At 51.2% G+C, this 19027-nt stretch overlaps 1 protein-coding gene across 1 annotated transcript in view; it reads right to left on the minus strand.

The window, feature by feature from the left end:
• Window positions 1–9340: 9340 nt before the first annotated feature.
• Window positions 9341–19027, minus strand: part of FOXN4 (forkhead box N4) — a 31239-nt gene continuing 21552 nt past the window's right edge. Inside the window, exons 6-10 of the mRNA XM_025402931.1 lie at window positions 18847–18974; window positions 18110–18206; window positions 16788–16995; window positions 12744–13136; window positions 9341–11280 (exon numbers count right to left, since the gene is read on the minus strand). Of these exons, the coding sequence (XP_025258716.1) occupies window positions 11021–11280; window positions 12744–13136; window positions 16788–16995; window positions 18110–18206; window positions 18847–18974 (1086 nt within the window). The 3' untranslated portion in view covers window positions 9341–11020. The remainder of the gene's footprint in view (window positions 11281–12743; window positions 13137–16787; window positions 16996–18109; window positions 18207–18846; window positions 18975–19027) is intronic.

A 19027-nucleotide genomic window follows, 5' to 3' on the forward strand; every position in this document is an offset into this window, starting at 1 on the left:
TGAGGCACAGAGAGGTGAAAGCATTTGTCCATGGTTCCGCAGGGACGGAATAAGTCGGCTTGGCTCCAGAACCCAGCCCTTTCCTTTTATGACCTAGGTCCTTGGTGGGCAGGTTTAAGCCACACTTAGGAGTTGGTTATACATGGACCAAAACTGCGGAAGAAGCCCCCACCGCAGCTTCTCAGCACACAGAGACTATTCCGTTTTTCTCCAAAATACAGAACTACAACTGTTACTTTGATTCTGCCTGACACCTTTTCCAGGCATTTCCCCGTCACCAGGGATGGGCCAATGAGAGTTCTCCATTCCCCCTGACAGTGACTGACGCAGGTATGGGCGTGTGTCCTCAGTAGGGCTGATCAGAATTCTTTAGGGATGACTGACAATGCTGATGTGGAGAGGACCTACCAATGCAGGGGAAAGCCAAGCCCAGAGATAGAGGGGGAGACCCAGTCCTGTTGGTGGTACTTGGATGCCTGGATCAAGCCATGCCTGAAGTCAGTAGCCCAGTCCCAGGAACCTATCCATGGTTTTTGTTTGTTTATTTGTTTTAATGCTTGCAGTAGTTTGAGTTGGAGCTCTATCCTTAGCCCCAGAGATGGCCCAGTTAGCCCAGAAGACAGCAGTTTATTTCCACCCACAGCAGCACCTAATGGTGGTCTGCATCAGCAGACCCTCCAGGCAGGGAGGTGAGGAGCTGAGAACAAGCTGAAATGCAACCCTCTGGGATGTGGAGAAAGAAGCTCTGATTTGATTTTGCATCCTGAAGACTACGGGTCAATTGTTCGTTTTCATCTGGATTTGAAACCCGGACACAAGCTGCCATCTGCTGCTAAGGATGCTGGAGTTTACTCTGTGGACATCAGCTGAAAGTGCTTTTCCTGACAAGGCTTTTCTCCCTTGGAGGACTTAGTGCGGCTAGTCACAAGGGCAAGGGAGCAAGGATCAGACCACTGAGTATGGACAGAGGTCTTGCTGGGCAGGTTGGGTGCTAACTGAACACTCCCCACGATGGCCACTGGTCACGTGCCAGTTTCTGGCCTCCTTCCACACAATCCTCATGTGACCCTTGGAGGTGGTTGCTACATACACTCAATCCTCATTTTTTTTTTTTTTTTATGATACAGGGTCTCGCTCTGTTGCCCAGGCTGGAGTCCATTGATGTGATTTCAGCTCACTGCAGCCTCAACCTCCTGGGCACAAATGATCCTCCCACCTCAGCCTCCCGAGTATCTGGGACTACAGGCATGCACCACCATGCCCAGCTAACTCTTTCAGTTTTTGTAGAGACGGGGTCTAGCTATGTTGTCCAGGCTGGTCTCAAACTCTTGGCCTCAAGTGATCCTCCCACCTCAGCATCCTTGAGTGCTAGAATTACAGGTGTGAGCCACTATACCCAGCCTCTATCCTCATTTTTATAGACGAGAAAATCCAGGCTCAGAGATGAGCCAACTTCTCCAAGTGCACATAGCTGGTAAAAGGAGGGGCCAGGCCAGGAACCCAGGCTGGCCCAGACCCAGTCCCCCTGGGCTTAATGCCTTTCTGTAAGTCCTGAACCTTTGCAAGGGTTAGATCCCAAAACATGAGAGCATCCTGTAGACCAAGCTCCACTCCTGCCTCCCTGGCTTCCTGGCTAATGCAGCCAACGCCATCATTCAGATCCTCATCAAAAACCTCATGCTCTTCATGCCAAGAGCCCACACGAGGGTGGGCTGCCCTCTTTCCTGATTGGCAGATTTTGCGGCCCTTGATTGGCAGATTCTGTAGCCCCTAAACCACTCAGAGGAACCTCACATTTCTGCATGCACAGTGGGCTCCTCCACATCACAAATGTAAATGTGGGCTGGGTTATCCCCATTTCTACTCCTTTCTTTGGCCTCCTCAATCTCTTATTTTATTTATTATCTTATTATTTTGCCTTCATCTGCTCCAAAAGTCAGTTGGCCTTTTTTTCTCAGGGTCATTCTTTTCCCCTAACATTTTATTATGAAAATTTCTAAATGCCAAAAAGTCAAAACATTTCATAGCACTCACTAACCCACCATCTCGATGCCACCGTTGACATCTGACTGTGCTTGTACCTTCTTTAACACCGCTCTCTCCATCTGTCCATCTCTCCTTTATCTGTGAATGCATGCTATTATTTTGTCACATTTCAGAGTAAATTGCAGACATTAATACATTTCTCCAGAGTTATTTTTGCATTTCAAAACCAGTTGTTTGTTTTGTAAATCACTTCCTGAGCTTTTCTGCAGCTGAGAGCACATCCAGATCAACAGAGCTAGGTTGAAATGAAGCAGCCAGTTGTGTGGCCAAAGAGGGAACCCCAGTTCTCACAATGCACACAGCCCCAGAAAAATGCTTTTGTCCACTATTTTATGAGCATGTGCCACAGGCCGAGCACTGTGACAGGGCACCGCCATGAGCAAGGCAACCCACTCCTGCCCTTGGGGACTGGTATCCTGGGGTTCCCAACAGGTAGAAATTGCAAGTGGCTAACCATAAGGAGATGTTTAGGGTCACAACTAGTCAAAACAGTGACTGTTAAATCCAGAAATATCCAGGGTCCACCTTCAGAGTCCCTGTGACAGGAACATGAGAAGGGAACAAGGACCATCCGCACAGGCCACAGAAAGGTTCTGAATGACCACCATGCACAGCAAAGCCTCCCTATGGCTTCTGCTAACTCAACCAGTGTGGACCAACCCACCCTCTTCTGGGCACTGGCTATGCAGCTGATGCACCGAGCCACGCTGCTTGACGTCTGGAGAGATCTGCCCAAAATGCCACTTCCCTGTACTAAGTGCCCTTGGGACAGAAGTATCACTCAGTCCTATAAGGCATGGCATGAGTCTTGGGGCCCAACTTCAGCTATGCGAGAGCATCCTGTTACTACCACGAACCAGCCTGTCTAAACTGTCAGTTCACCTCCAGGTGAGCACTGGCTGTTTCTCCTGGGGAACCTCTTCCCCCTTGGCCTTTGTCTGGCTGACTCCTACTCATCCCTCAACACCCAACTCAAACGGCACTTCCCCCAGGCAGCCGCCTTTGACCAACTCTCCCATGGGTTGGGAGCCCTCCTCTGTGCTCTGACAGCCCCTGTTCTCTCTCTTTTGTGCAACATATGTGAAACAGATTTCTAACTAAAACACACAGCTAGGGATCCCTAGGTGTTTCTGGTTGCTGAACCAGGGCTGGATTTTGGAGAATAGTCTGCTGATAGAGAGGTGGTCCTCTCCTGGAAGGTGAGGTGAGAGGATGCTCCTGATGATGTTCTGTATTTTGTAATACCCTGACCCATGGGGTATATCTTTGGATGGAGTACTGTGTAGGAAACACAGGCAAAGAGCCTACACGTTTTCTTGTTTTTTTTTTTTTTTTTTTTGGAGACAGAGTCTTGCTCTGTCGCCCAGGCTGGAGTGCAGTGGTACAATCTCGGCTCACTGCAACCTCTGCCTCCCGGGTTCAAGTGATTCTCCTCCCTCAGCCTCCCAAGTAGCTGGGATTACAGGTACATGCCACCACGCCCGGCTAACTTTTATATTTTTAGTAGAGATGGGGTTTTGCCCTGTTGGCCAGGCCGGTCTTGAACCGCTGACCTCAAGTGATCCACCTACCTCCACCTCCCAAAGTGCTGGGATTACAGGTGTGAGCCACCACACCTGGTCTAGTATTTTGTATTTTGTAAGTTTTTATTGCGGTAAAATATACATAACAAAATCTTAACCTTTTTTAAGCATACAGTTCAGCAGTGTTAAGTGCATCCACACTGTTGTGGAATCAATCTCCAGAATGCTTTTCATCTTGCAAGAGTGAAGCTCTGTACCCATTAAACACTAACTCCCCACTCCCCTCCCCCTCCAGCCCCTGGCAACCACCATTCTACTTTCTGTATCTATGAATTTGACTACTGTAGGTACCTCATATAAGTGGAATCGTACGGTATTCGTCCTCTTTGTGATTGGCTTATCCCACTTAGCATAATGTCCTCAGGGTTCATCCATGTTGTAGCATGGGTCAGAGTTTCCTTCCTTTTTAAGAGCACAGTTTATGTATCCATGCATCCATCAATGAATTACTTGGTGGCTTGCACCTTTTGGTGGTTGTGAATACTGCTGCTATGAAAATGGGTATACAGAGTCAGGTGCGGTGGCTCACACCTGTAATCCCAGCACTTTGGGAGGGTGAGGTGGGTGGATTACCTGAGGTCAGGAGTTTGAGACCAGTCTGGCTAACACGGTGAAACCCCATTTCTACTAAAAATACAAAAATTAGCCAGGTGTGGTGGGGGGCAGGAGAATGGCTTGAACCGAGGAGGCAGAGGTTGCAGTGAGCTGAGATAGCACCACTCATTCCAGCCAGGGCAACAGAGCGAGACTACATGTCAGGGAAAAAAAAAAAAAAAAAGCAAACGGGATTGCTAGACCTGGTGGTAATTCTTTTTAATTCTTTGCACAATCAGCATACTGTTTTTCCAACGCTGCTGTGCCATTTTACATTCCCACCAACAATGCACAAACTTCCCTAATTTCTCCACATCCTTGCCAATACTATTTGTTTTCCTCTTTTTGTTTTTGGTTTTTATGTGTTTGTTTGATAATAGCCATCTAAGGGGTGGAGCCTAGAAGCAATTGAACTCAAAAGTCATTGCACCTTTCTCTTTGCATGCCTCAATCATCACGGACGGGATATATAGACCCCACCTGTGACCCCGACATCTGATTCCTCTGCCTCCTGCTTCCCTCGCCCACCCAGCTGGCCCCGCCCCACTGCGGCCACGCCTCCCTCCCTTCTCTCCCACCTGCTCCCCATTCTGCAATGACGCTGAAATCCAGACGCCCACAGACCCAGGCGGTGGCAGAACTCCTGGAGGTCAGTGGAGAAGGAAGCAGCCGGCCAGCCAGGCTCATTCTCGGTGAGGCGGCACCCAAGGTACATTGTTCATCTTTCCCCATCTCACTCCCACTGTCTGAACCTTTCTGGGAGCCTCCTCTTCCCTTTAGTTGTTGCCAGGGTCACCTGCAGGCTGCACAAGTGCAAGACCTTTCTCAGTCCAAGTCAGAGGAATGTTCTGTGTCCCTAGCCCTCGGGTCTGCCTTATCTCAGTTCACAGGCCCACCCTATGATCCCCTCCTCACTCTGTCTTAGACTCTTCTCACCTTTCCCTTGGCCAGCTCCCAAGCGTAGCAGGGGTGCCTGTTTAAAAAGCTCAGATTGACTCTGGCTCTACCTCAGTCTCTCTCTCTTTTTTTTTTTTTTTTTGAGATGGTGTTTCACTCCGTCGCCCAGGCTGGAGCACAGTGGCATAATCTCAGCTCACTGCAACCTACACCTAGTGGGTTCAAGCGATTCTCCTGCCTCAGCTTCCTGAGTAGCTGGGATTACAGGGGCCCGCCACCACACACAGCTAATTTTTATATTTTTAGTAGAGACGGGGTTTCCTCATGTTGGCCATGCTGGTCTCAAACTCCTGACTTTAAGTGATCCAGCCAACTTGGTCTCCCAAAGTGCTGGGATTACAGGTGTGAGCCACAGCGCCTGGCCATGCCTCAGAATCCCAGATGGATCTGGAGAGCTAGATCTTTTTTTTTTTTTTAGACAGGGGTCTCATTATGTTGCCCAGGCTGGAGTGCAGTGGCACTATCACAGCCCACTGTAGCTTCAACCTCCCAGGCTCAAGCTATTCTCCCACCTCAGCCTCCCCAGTAGCTGGAACTACAGGTACACGCCACCATGACCACCTGATTTTCTAATTTATTATTTGTAGAGATGGGGTCTCGCTATGTCTCCCGTGGTGGTCTCCAACTCCTGGGCTCAAGTTATCCTCCTGCCTTGGCCTCCCAAAGTGCTGGGATTACAGGTACGAGCCACTGCACCTGGCCAAGATGGGGTCTTGCTATGTTGCCCGGGCTGAGATCTAGATCTTGAAAGGCCCCAGGAGATGTTGGTAGTCTACAAGTTTGACCACATTTCTGTGGTTACCAGAGACGCTAGTCAATGATGGAAGGTGGGAAGCACCCCCTGGAGAAGATCAGAGATGGTTCCACCTGTCGGGGTCACTTATGCCACAGGAGGAAGCCTGGGCAGCCTTGGGGTCAGAGAATGTGGGTCCTAGAGATGAGCCTGCTTGTCCCTCTCCTGAGAGTGTTTGCTTCTGTCCTGTGGCAAACTGTGGGTGGCTGTGGAAGATGCTGGACAGGTTCTCGTGGACTGGACACCCCTTGGGGATGACCCAGCCTGGCTCTTTGGCTGCTGTTGGATTTGCCCACATTTCAGCCACCAGTGAGATCTCTGTCCTGCTTCCCCTGGACTCTTGAGGGTTTTGATTCCAGAGACCAGAGGTCCAGCGTCTACACCCATAGGATCAACAGTAACACAACCAGCATCCTCCAAAGGAGGCGATGCTCAGCTCCACCACCTCATCCCCTACTTCTGATCCATCTTATTCCTTTCCCTGAACTTCCACTGACCACCCATTATGAGCCTACACTAAGCCATTACAGTGCCATGGAGGGGCAGGGAGACCTACAGATCTGGGGTTAAACCCCTGTCACGTAACCTTGGAGAGTTTTTGTTCCTATATAAACCAGCAAACAGATGGTGTCAGCTGAGCCCTCTGAGATGTGATAAGAGACCGTGGGGAAGCACAGTGTCATTTGAATCCCATCTCTACTCTTTCCTAATCATGCCTAGGCTACCTAGCCTCTCTGAGCCTGTTTTCTCTTCTGTAAAATGGGGATGTATTTATTGTCTATGGCTGCTGTGAGAATCCCCACAAACTTAGTGGCTTAAAACAATACAAATTTATCATCCTACAGTTCTGGAGGTCAGAAGCCCAACATGCGTCTCCCCGGGCTAAAATCAAGGTGTCAGTGGGTGGGGCTGTGGTCCTTCTGGAGGCTCTAGGGGAAAGAATCCATTCTCTTGCCTTTTCCAGCATCTAGAGGCCCTGTTCCATCCTCACAGCATCTTTAAATCTGACACTGACTCTCCTGCCTCCCTCCTTTACCCATAGGACCCTTATGATTACACTGGCCTACCTTGATAACCTGGGGTAATCCTCCACCTTTTTTTTTTTTTTTTTTTTTTGAGACAGTGTCTTGCTCTGTCACCCGGCCTAGAGTGTGGTGGTGCAATCACAGCTCACTGTAGGCTCGATCTCCTGGACTCAAGTGATTCTCCTGCCTCAGCCTCCTGAGTAGCTGAGATTACAGGCATGCACCACCCTGCTTGGCTACTCCTTTATTTTTTTTCGTAAAGATGGAGTCTTTGTATATTGCCCAGGCTGGTCTCAAACTCCTGGGCTCAGGCAATCCATCTGCCTCAGCCTCCCAAAGTGCTGGGATTACAGGTGTGAGCCACCACACCCGGCAATTCCCCCTATTTTAAGGCAGCTGATTAGCAACCATAATTGCATCTGCATCTTTTATTCCCACTTGCCTGATAACATATTCGCAGGTTCCAGGGATTAGGACTGGGGAGGAAAATAAAGATAGATTGTGTCCCGGTATACACTGCAGGGAGTAAGCCCCCTATACATGCTAGCGAATGCTGTTACTATTTTTGTTGTTAGAATGTGGGTGATTTCTCATAGAAGGGGAGGAAAAGCTTTAGAAACATGAGCTCGGAGCCTCAGTTTCCTCATCTGGGAAATGGGAACATCCCACTGGTTGTGCAGGCTGTGGTGCGGTTCCAGGGAGATGCTGCCTGACTGTGTTGAACTCCGTGCAGCACACAGCAGGTGCTTACATGACGGCAGTTTGTGTTTTTCTCCTATTAGTTGCTCGGCCCCGGAAGGGGCCTCATTTCCCTCATGTCTCCTGCATGCTTTCTTCTGGTGTCATCATGGCCGGGTGGCACTCTGGCTGTGCACACTGTGCATCGGTGGCACTCTGGCTGTGACCAGAGCTCTGCCTAGAGCTTGTGACCTGGGCATTTTTGCCTGGACTCTGCACACCTGACTCCCACTTGCCCATGGTCAGGAACAGAAGTCAGACTCAGCTGTGGCTCCCAGCCCTTTCCTGGTGGTGACGCAGTGGCTGGGGCTCCATTCTCCCAGCTGAGCACCCCAGGAGATGGAGGGTTCCCCTGTCCCCTAGCTCCTGCAAAGTCCCTGGGGGATGCTCATCAGCTGTGAACACCATGGCCCAGGTCACTTGTTCCTCACTTCAGCCAATTTCAGAGGGTGGCTGGGGGCTGTGATGCTTTTGGCCAGCCTGGGTTCACAGGGTCATTTGGGAGCCAAGCCAAGGAAAGGGTGGTACAGGTGCTGGGCAGAGGAAGCCAGGGCTGCTGCAGGCACCCTCACCCTGCCCCGAGCTGGCCTCCACCAAGCACTTCCTGACACCACCCACAGCCCATCCTCCCACACATACTTCGTCACTCATAAAACGTTGCATGTGCACGAATCTGGTCTCCTGAGGCTGCAGGCCACTTCCTGGGTGGGCTTAAGAGTTAGACTCCTGCCTGTAATCCCAGCACTTTGGGAGGCTGAGGCGGGCGGATCACAAGGTCAAGAGATTGAGACCATCCTGGCCAACATGGTGAAACCCTGTCTCTACTAAAAATACAAAAATTAGCTGGGTGTGGTGGCGTTGCCTGTAGTCCCAGCTACTCGGGAGGCTGAGGCAGGAGAATCGCTTGAATCCGGGAGGCCGAGGTTGCAGTGAACCAAAATTGCACCACTGCACTCCAGTCTGGTGACAGAGTGAGACTCTGTTTGAAAAAATAAAAAGAGTTAGACTCTCAATTAATATATAGTTTGCCTGTTATATCTCGGACAGCAAGTCACCTGCTTTATTCCCCTGAGCCTCAGTTTCTTCATCTGTGACATGGGTGTAGTAACAAATCAGACATGCTTACTACGGCTGTTGTGAGGACCAAATGAGCTAATTGACAGCAGTGACTAGTACGGGGCCTGGCATATAGCAGGTGCTGGAAGGGGTGTGTCCGTTTCCATCTTGTCTTTTCTGACATGGGAACACACCTGAGCTGTGCTGCTGAGCTCCAGGACACACTCAGCCAGCCCTACTTCTCCAAGCCTCTGCTTTCTGAGTAGTAAATGGCATTCGTGATCCCTGCCTGAAATGATGCCTGTCAAGCACCAGTTCTCAGGGACAGTAAATGGAGGCCGTGCTCCTTGTAACCTTCATGACAAACTCCCCCCAGTTTCTGGTGCGATGGGAGCTTGGTATCAGAATGCCTGGGTCTGGTGTGCAGTGGTGTCACCTCTCTGGGCCTCAATTTCCCCATCTGTAAATGGGACCTCACCTGTAAGGGATGAGTGAGTAGTGTCATTATCCTTTATCTCCCTTTGACCTTCTCACAAGCCACAGAGCTGCCGTTCAGCCTTTATTGATAGAAGACAGTTACTCAATTCTACACTGACAGTCTTGATGTTACTCAAACACGGAGTCTTCGTGAATAACAATTTCAACACCTTATCGGGGGCCATGTCACACAAAGCAGATGACAGTGCAGGTCGGACGGGTAGCACTGGGATTGTGTCTAAGGGTGGTGGTTGCTCGGTGGAAAGTTCCAGAACTAGGAAAAACTTAAAGCTCTCCCTTCAAGGCGGGGCTTAATGCCAAAGCTCCCAGGCAGCTGGCTGAGCTGTTGATGGAACAACATCCTGGCTCTAGGGTTCGGGAACTCCCAGACACAGTCAACATCCATCTGGTGGAAAGAGGGGGTGGTGCGTGAGGCTGCAGCTTCTCCAGTTTTGTCTCACCTTTGCTGGGAGAGCATTTTTCACAATTGACTAGCTCACTCACCTGTCTCTCCTTTAACCCAGCTCTCTGAGGAACTTGCCACTTGGGGAGTCAGTAATTAGCAAGGAGAGAAAAAGAAACAAAAACAGCTGTAGGACAAACGGAGGTGAGGAAGCGCCAATAAATATGCATCGAAGTTTTGTCCACCACTCGCCACGTGGTTCGAGCTTGACATGGTTCAGCTGGCTTTCATTCCCTCAGGAGAGTCTTAAATCCCAGTAAAAAGCACCCTCCTCCAGTTCCTCCCTCTCCCATTGCATTTTCTCCTTTGAAAGCCCCCCAAACCCCCAAACAATGGCACTGCCCCTCTTAGGTACACGCAAGAAGAGATGTGAATCATGAACAGGTAGAAAAATATCTGGTCTCTAATATGGAAAAAATAGGATGGTTCACAGTATCAACAGGACTTGCTGGTTCTAAAAAGTAGCCCCAGGCTGCCAAGGGAATAGAGCCAGTTAGAGATGTCATTCTCTGGCCTGTAGGAGTTAGGATGGCTGGGAGGTAGGGAGGGAGGAGGAGTCTCATTCCAGAGGCCTCGGGCTGGGTTTAAAGAAGTGGGGTGGATGGGCCACAATAAATATAAATAAATTTACACCTGGTCACGGTGCCCGGCATGGCCCAGGAATCTGCTCTAATAAAATTCTAATAGACTATCGGAAAAGTGGGGCTGAAGGCCACCTGGACTGGCTCCCATTTCAGAGTTCAGCTTGTCCTATCCGAGAGAGAGAGGCTCAAGGTTCTCTGGCTCCATTTCCTGCTCTGGGCCTGGCCCCTGGAGGCTGCGGCTGAGGTTTGATCCACTCAGCCATTTCCCATGAGGATGAATTCAAGGGCTTTCACCCCAGGGTGTCTCCTCAATGCACAAAGGTGTCCCAAAATGGGGTGCAGGTCATTGAGGTCACCCAGCCAGGATGCAGGATGGAGAAGTGTCACTCAACATGGCCAGGCGTTGCAGCTCAGGCCTTGGAGGAGTGTCAAGGAGTCGGGGGACGCTGGGTTGCTTGTCCGCCCTCCTCCATCCTTCTGACTTGGAAGAGCCCCCAGAAACTGTCCCGGAAACTCCAGTAGGGGGCACGAGGAAGAGAGGGGCTGCTGAGGGGAACCGCTTCCCTGTCCAGCCAGCAATTTCGCCACAGGTTCAGGAGAGGCTTCGGGGACCATGAGGGACCTGCCTTCTGGGAACACCCTGATCCAGTCAGTTCTCTGCCCAAGCCGGGTGCCGGCGTTCCGGGGCAGGTGAGGCTGACAGCTCAAAGCAGGGCTATGGGCTTGTTCCCCTGTGCACCCAGGTACTGGGAGGAGGAGCTGGTGCCTGAGGCGGCCACACTGTCCGGAGTGGAGTACGCTGTGTAGAGACCCGTCACCTGCAAGTCTGGGAAGGACTGGTCGCTGCCACCCGAGGCAGGGGTCAGGCCTGAGGCCCCCAGGTCACAGCCAAGTGGGGAGTCTCCGAAGGCGCCCAGCGTGTCCAGGCTGAATCCCTCATCCTTCATCTCCTCCCACAGGTTCCCTTTCAAAGACAAAAGCATTAGGGTGAGCTGGCTTCACATCAAACGACCCGAGTTCGAATCCCCCATCTTAGGGAAGAGGCAGAGACCATGTGTGGCGTCTAAGGTCATGTGTTGTAGAAAAAGGGCATGGGGCCGGGCATGGTGGCTCACGCCTGTAATCCCAGCACTTTGGGAAGCCGAGGTGGGTGGATCACTTGAGGCCAGGAGTTCAACACCAGCTGGCCAACATGGCGAAATCCCATCTCTACTGAAAATATAAAAATTAGCCTGGCCTGGTAGCACACACCTGTAATCCCAGCTACTTGGGAGGCTGAGGCACAAGCATCACTTGAACCCAGGAGGTGGAGGTTGCAGTGAGCCGAGATCGTGCCACTGCACTACAGTCTGGGTGACAGCGAGACTCCATCTCAAAAAAAACAAAAACCAAAAAAACCATGGAAGGGCCAGAGTTGTAGCCCCGGGCCCTCACCTTCCCACTGAATGTCTTTGGGACACTTCCATCTCAGAACCTCAGAATAAGATGGAGATGATCAGTGAATCCAGCTCCTAAGGCTGTGGCAAGGGTTAAACAAGAGGACTTGTGGAAACATTTAGTTCTCATGATATCATTATGGTCAAAGCCAGGGGGACAAGACAATGCTTCCCTTTCTTCAGCACATTGAACTACACAACAATCCAGGAAAAGAAAGGCAGGGAGGTGCAAATATACCGCTTCACAGCTGCAGCTGACTTGCCACCTGTCCATGTCCCTTGCTAGAGGCAGAACTCGGGACAGAGGCTGTCTCCACCCTTGGCTGAAACATAAGAGCTGCACCGGTGCTAGTGAGTGGATGAAGTGTGAGCCTTCACTGAAACCGGAAATTCCCCTGTTCGTTCATTCATCACATCCCATTTATCGGAGATGATCATGAGGCAGGCAGCAGGTCAGAGTGTGACCTGGCATGGGGGTGGCACATGGGAGTTGAAGCAGTTACTAATGAAAACTTTGGGGCCAGACAGACTGAGGTTTAACTCCAGGCTCTGCCACTTAGCCAGGTGACCTTGGGTGAGTGACTTCACTTCTCTCTGCCTCAGTTTCCTCATCGGCAGAACAGAAATGTGGATGGTGGTGACCTCAGGTGATGCCTGTGGAATGCTCTGGCCTGGTATACAGCAAATGCTCATTTCCTGTTGGCTGCCATTGGCTATAACAGGTTGAACATCCCTAATCCAATCAAACATCTGAAATCTGAACTGCTCCAATGAGCATGACCTTTGAGTGTCTTGTCAGGGCTCAAAAATTTTCGAATTTTGGAGCATTTTGGATTTCCGGATCAGGGATGTTCAACTTGTAAAGGTTGTTGCTATGGGAACGAGACTGTGGGGCAAATGCAGGCAGCACAGTCCTCTCCCTCACTCCCTTTGGCCCCCGGGCCTCTCCCCTCCCCATTCCATTCCCATCACTCCATTCCTCCGGCCTCACCCTGCAGCGCGAAGTCCATGATGCTCGGGTCAAGGGCATCCACCTCAGTGTTCATGTCGGTGCTGATGTTGATGAAGTCTACAGGAGCCCTTCCCATGGCGGGGTGGGGGAGCGGACTGGGGCTGAGGTCCGGCAGGGCATGCAGCGGCGGGGTCTGGGCTGGTGCTGGAGAGTCTGGAGCAAGATGTGCCTGGGGCTGGACCTGGTGGTGCAGGGGGACTGACTGCAGGGACAGGGTCATCAGTGGCTGGGGTGGGAGCTGGGAGACAGCCAGGCAGCCATGTGCCACGGCCACTGTGGTGGCGTGAGTCAGCACAGGGGCCTCTGGTTCCCCCGGTTTGCCGGGGCGCCGGCAGCTTTCAGGCCGGTCGGAGATCAGCTTGTCCAACTCCTCTGCAGGCAAGTGGGAGAGGTCACTCAGAACCCACCCAGCAGTTACCGGGCCCCAGCCCAGGCCTGGGTTCAAATTCCAGTGTCACCTAGCAAGCCTCTTGGACACTCTGAACCTCTGTCTCCTCACCTATGAAATGACATAGGCATCATCTCATCTCACAACTTACATTGCCACCCACTGTAAATGAAGGTGTCTATTAAATACTTCTCCACATCCTAGCCCATGCTGGGTGTTAATATTTTATTATTTTAAACATCTCTGCCCATCTAGCAAGACATGATACACTCTGCACAGGGTTGTTGTGGAGATGTAACAAAATCACAAATTGTGCAGAATCTTTGAGGAATAAGAGATGAATCAAAGGCTGGGCTCATGCCTGTAATCCCAGCGCTTTGGGAAGCTGAAGCAGGAGGACAGCTTGAGGTCAGGAGTTCAAGATTCACCTGAACAACGTAGTAAGATACCATCTCTACAAAAAATAAAAAACCTTAGCTGGGCGTGGTGGTGTGTGTCTGTAGTACCAGTTACTTGGGAGGCTGAGGTGGGGGGATCACTTGAGCCCAGGAGGTTGAGGCTGCAGTTAAGACATGATTGCACTACTGTACTCCAGCCTGGGTGACAGAGCAAGACCCTGTCTTTAAAAAAAATGTCATCAGATAATAACATTAGCCCCTTTCATCAGGACAGTGCCTTACAGGACAGCCCTGTAACCCTAGGGCTTCATTTAAATCTCCTAACAGCCCTGCAAGGAGGTAAGGCCGTGATTACAAATCCCGTAAGACAGGGACAAAATGTATTTACATGCAAGGGGCCCTGGCCACTCCCTGCTACCAAAGAGACATTAAGAAGTGTTGCCGTGGGTTAAAAATCCTTAATACTCTTGGGTATAAACAAGTAAAGACAAATGACTCTCAAATTATTTTTGGTTATTGGTTATGTCTTGTTGAGTGCAACACAGGGTTGAGAGTAGACAGGGTCCCAAGATCTATCTGGGTTGCACCCATTTTAGGAATGAGAACACTTAGAATCTAGAAGGCAGAATAACTTGCCCAAGACTTCACTCCAAATATGTGTCAGTACTGGCCCTGGGTCTCAAGCCAGACCCCAGAGCTTTCGGTGGGCTGGGTGCGATGTGATACCCCCTCAACTGAGGGACCATTGGCTCCTGCTATAGCCCTTCTTCCTGCCTTGAGTTGTTCACCCCCAAGCCACACTCTCAGCCCCATTCCTACCCAACACGGTGATACCCAACAGACTCTGGCCATACTCCGAAGGCTGGGGCAGAGTTAGCCTCCACGTCACAGTCCCCATGCACATGTCCCTTGGATGGCCCCACCTCATATGCATTAATTTTTTTTTTTTTAAGCAGATGCAATCCTTTTTCTAATTAGGAACAGGATAGAAGTTTTGGAAAATACAGAAATATATGAAAAATACAAAAGTTATCAATGGTCTCTCCATTCACAGTAAAGATTTTGGTGTACTTCTTCTCAAACACACAAGCATAGTTATTCTCTCATACATACATACATTTTTGGGAGGCAAATCAATATGGATATATATGTATTTTAAAATGTGATCTTGCTGTGGATATTGATTTATAACCTGCCCCTTTTCACTTATTGAGAACATTTTTTTCTTTTTGGACGGATTTTTGTTCTGTCACCCAGGCTGGAGTGCAGTGGCTTGATCTCGGGTCACTGCAACCTCCGCCTCCTGGGTTCAAGTGATTCTCCTGCCTCAGCCTCCCGAGTAGCTGGGATTACAGGCACCTGCCACCATGCCCGGCTAATTTTTATATTTTTAGTAGAGATGGGGTTTCACCATGTTGGCCAGGATGGTCTTGAACTCCTGACCTTAGGTGATCCACCCGCCTCGGCCTCCCAAAGTGCTAGAGTTATGGGCATGAGCCACCACGCCCGGCCTAACATTTCTTTATATTCCAAAAATATTTAAAAATATTTCTCATCTCTAATACTTGCAAGGTATGTCATTCTATTTATTTAACCAACCCCCTCTTGTGAGATGTCTGGACTGCTTTCTATGTTTCACTCTTAGAAATCATTTTTGTGATGGGTAACTTTGTTCATAAACCTTTTGCTCAAATCTTTGCTCTTCACAATACACATTGTCAGAAGTAGAATAATTGGACCAATCCATGGGTACCATTTGCAGGTGTTTGATATATTAGCTTTCCCTCAAAAAGTGTAACAGCTTAAATTCCTATCCATTGTATACGAAGCTGTCTATGTTTCCACATCCTAGTCCACACTGAGTGTTATTATTTTAAACATCTCTGCCAATGTGGTAGGAAAGCAATGTTTATCCCATGGTTGTGTAGTTTGGCATTTCTGGGCAAGACACTATGGATGACAAGTGAGATCCAACAGCTTTTTTCTGTTCCTGATCAGGCCCCTCAATTACTTCCGCCACTGGATAGGGCTGGGGAGGGAGAGGCCAATTTCATAGGAGGGAGGTTTGCCAGACTCCTGTCTTCCCATCATCGTATCTGAGAAGTGTTACAGACTGGGCAGGGCATAGGCAGAGCTGGGGCTGGGCTGGGAGGAGGGGCGTGTGGTGTGTATGTGTACATGTGTGTGTGCATGCGTGCATGCATGTGTGCACACACTGGGGGCTGTCCGGGCCTCTTGGCCATGCTCTGGTGGATGGTGGCCAGGTGCTTCCTCTTCCACTTGTGTGTGTGCATGCATGTGTGTGCATTTGTGTGTGCACTGTGTATGTGCACGCTTTGGGCTGTCCGGGCCTCACCAGGGTTGGCCATGCTCCGGTGGCCAGGTCCTTCCTCTTCCACATGTGTGTACGTGTGTGCATGTGCTGTGGGCTGTCCGGGCCTCACTGGGGTTGGCCATGCTCCGGTGGACGGTGGCCAGGTCCTTCCTCTTCCGCATGTGTGTATGCGTGTGTGCGTGCGTGTGTGTGTGTGCGCATGTGCTGTGGGCTGTCCGGGCCTCACTGGGGTTGGCCATGCTCCAGTGGACGGTGACCAGGTCCTTCCTCTTCCGCATGTGTGTATGTGTGTGCGCGCGCATGCTGTGGGCTGTCCGGGCCTCACCGGGGTTGGCCGTGCTCTGGTGGATGGCGGCCAGGTCCTTCCTCTTCCGTGTGTGTGCACATGTGTGTGTGTGTGTGTGCATCTGGGCCTCACCAGGGTTGGCCACGCTCCAGTGGATGGCGGCCAGGTCTTTCCTCTTCGGTGTGTGTGCATGTTTGTGCATGTGTGTGTGTGCATTTGTATGTGTGTGCACATGCTGTGGGCTGTCCGGGCCTCACCAGGGTTGGCCATGCTCCAGTGGATGCCAGCCAGGTCCTTCCTCTTCTGCGTGTGTGTGTGCACGCACGTGTGCATTTGTGTGCATGCGCGCTGCAGGCTGTCTGGGCCTCACCGGGATTGGCCATGCTCCAGTGGATGGTGGCCAGGTCCTTCCTCTTCTGTGTATGTGTGCATGTGTGTGTGAGTGCATTTGTGTGCGTGCGCATGTGTGCATCCAGGCTTCACCGGGGTTGGCCATGCGCTGGTGAATGTCAGCCAGGTCCTTCCTCTTCCATGTATGTGTGCGTGTGCATGTGTGTGTGTGTGTGCATGTGTGTGTGTGTGCGCACGCGCGCGCTGCGGGCTGTCCGGGCCTCACCAGGGTTGGCCATGCTCCGGTGGATGGCAGCCAGGTCCTTCCTCTTCCACTTGTGCATCTCCTCCTCCATCTTGTCAATGCGGGCCAGGTTCAGAGCCCACAGGCAGCCCTTGCGGGAGGAGCCGCTCATCTTGTTCTCCACCTTCTCGAAGCACTTGTTCAGAGACAGGTTGTGCCGCACCGAGTTCTTCCACCCGTCGGGAGCCGTCTATGAAGAGACATCGGCATTCAGAGGCCTCCCTGTAAGCCCTTCCTCCTACCCCGGGGATCTCCTACTCAGGCCCATAGCGGCAGGACATCGCGGTGGCAGGAGTAATTTGACAGTGATTGACACTCAGCCTCAAGTTGGAGAGACAAGAGAGAGTGCTGGGGACGGAGGCCAGCTGGTGTGGCCATGCCCTGATGAGAGGGGAAGTACAATTCAGCTCTGGCCAACTGTTACTATAGGAGGATGCAGCCTGGCCTGCTGGATATTCCATACTCTCTCTCCCACTGAGGAAGCAAGCAAAGAAGAATGATGCCAATAAATGGATAACTGGTCAAGTGTATTCAATGCAAATTTACTTTTTGAGATAGGGTCTTGCTCTGTCACCCAGGCTAGAGTACAGTGGTGTGATCACAACTCACTGCAACCTCGACCTCCTGGGATCAAACAGTCCTCCCACCTCAGCCCCCCAAGTAGCTGGGACTACAGGCGTGCACCACCAGCAAATTATTTTTAAATGCTAGATAACCAGATATCACAATGCATCTCACACCACGCGTGTACATGTACTCACACACACTGTACTGCAGTATTTTTGCTAAGGACACTGTCCAGGCCAGGGACCCTACAGCTTGGTGTACCCTCTAACTTCCTGCTCCACTTTTTGCTTTGATGCTAACAAGGATAACATTACTAGTGGCCAACCCTATGCCAGAAGCTGCCAGGCCCTTATCTGCAGGATCCTCACTGACCTTGCCAGCTTGGGATGATTCTCCACACCTGATATATGAGCATACTGAGGCTCAGAGGTGAAGGCTCTTGCCAGTTCCGTTGTTTTGCATCATTATGTTGTACTGAATCCGTGCTGAGTAACTAGTCTGGTGCCTCTACCCTTTTCTCCTTGGGATGCCTAATAAACTCCTCTTCATCTGTCAGAGCCCAGTTCAAATGCCCCCTCTCTTTCTGACTTTCTTCTATGTGAGTGTATGTGCACATGTCCTAATCACCAGATATACAGACATAACTGGGAACCAAAGAGGGTTGGCCCAGGGCCAGCCCTGGATTCTGGCAGCACCAGGCAGCTCCAGCACCCTTACCCTGGCTTGGGACCCCTCACCTTGAAGTAGGGGAAGTGCTCCTTCATGAAGCTGTAGATCTCACTCACAGGCAGGCTGCCCGTCTGGCTGTTCTTCAGGGCCATGGCGATCAGACAGCTGGGGGCAGGAGGTGGGGCAGGGCAGGGCAGGCCAGGCGTGAAGCGGTCTCAGGCTGACAGCCCAGTGCCTCTTCTGCCAGGAAGCCTGCCCTGCTTGACCCTACACACTCACACACAGTGAGCTCTCAATACCATTTCATGGCCTGATGTCTTCCCCCCTCTTTGCCCTTTCTCCTTGACCCTGGGCTCAACCATTGGTACTGACTTGAGAAATCTTACTCTTTCCCCTCTTCATGGCATCCCCATAATTTTAATGACTATGAGCCTTTAGACTTTCCCTAGGTTGTTTCCCCCTCCCCAAACTCCCGTGAGGTATACAATACTATTATTTTGATGACTTTTTACATTTGGGGAAATCAAGGCTCAGAGAGGCCACGCCACTTCCTCAAGGCCACACAGCTTGTGAATGAAGTGAACTGTGGCACTGGATTCAGGTCTGCAGTGGGCTCTTGACCTGGGGGACCCTATGATGCTCCTTCATGAGAACAAGTCCCACCTGGGGGTTCCCCACTCCCCAAAACCTCCCTCTTGGAAGTCTGGGCTGCCACACGTAGCTGTCTGAGATGCCCTGAGCGCAGCCTCATCCCTCTCCTCCCGGAGCCGCCCTCGGCCCTGACCCGGCCCACCCTGGACCTCACCTGTACGAGTAGATGGGCTTGGGGTAGTGTTTGGGGTGCAGTTCCTGAGACGAATGCACAGCCATGTGGGGCTGGGGGTAGGGGGGCCGTACCCCAAATGGGGGGCCATAGAGGCCCACAGGAGGGCACTTCCCACAGGCAGGGGCAGGGAGAAAGTGGCAGAGAGAGAGAAAGAAGGTGA

The sequence above is a fragment of the Theropithecus gelada genome, chromosome 11 (assembly GCF_003255815.1).
Source record: "Theropithecus gelada isolate Dixy chromosome 11, Tgel_1.0, whole genome shotgun sequence".
NCBI lineage: Eukaryota > Metazoa > Chordata > Mammalia > Primates > Cercopithecidae > Theropithecus > Theropithecus gelada.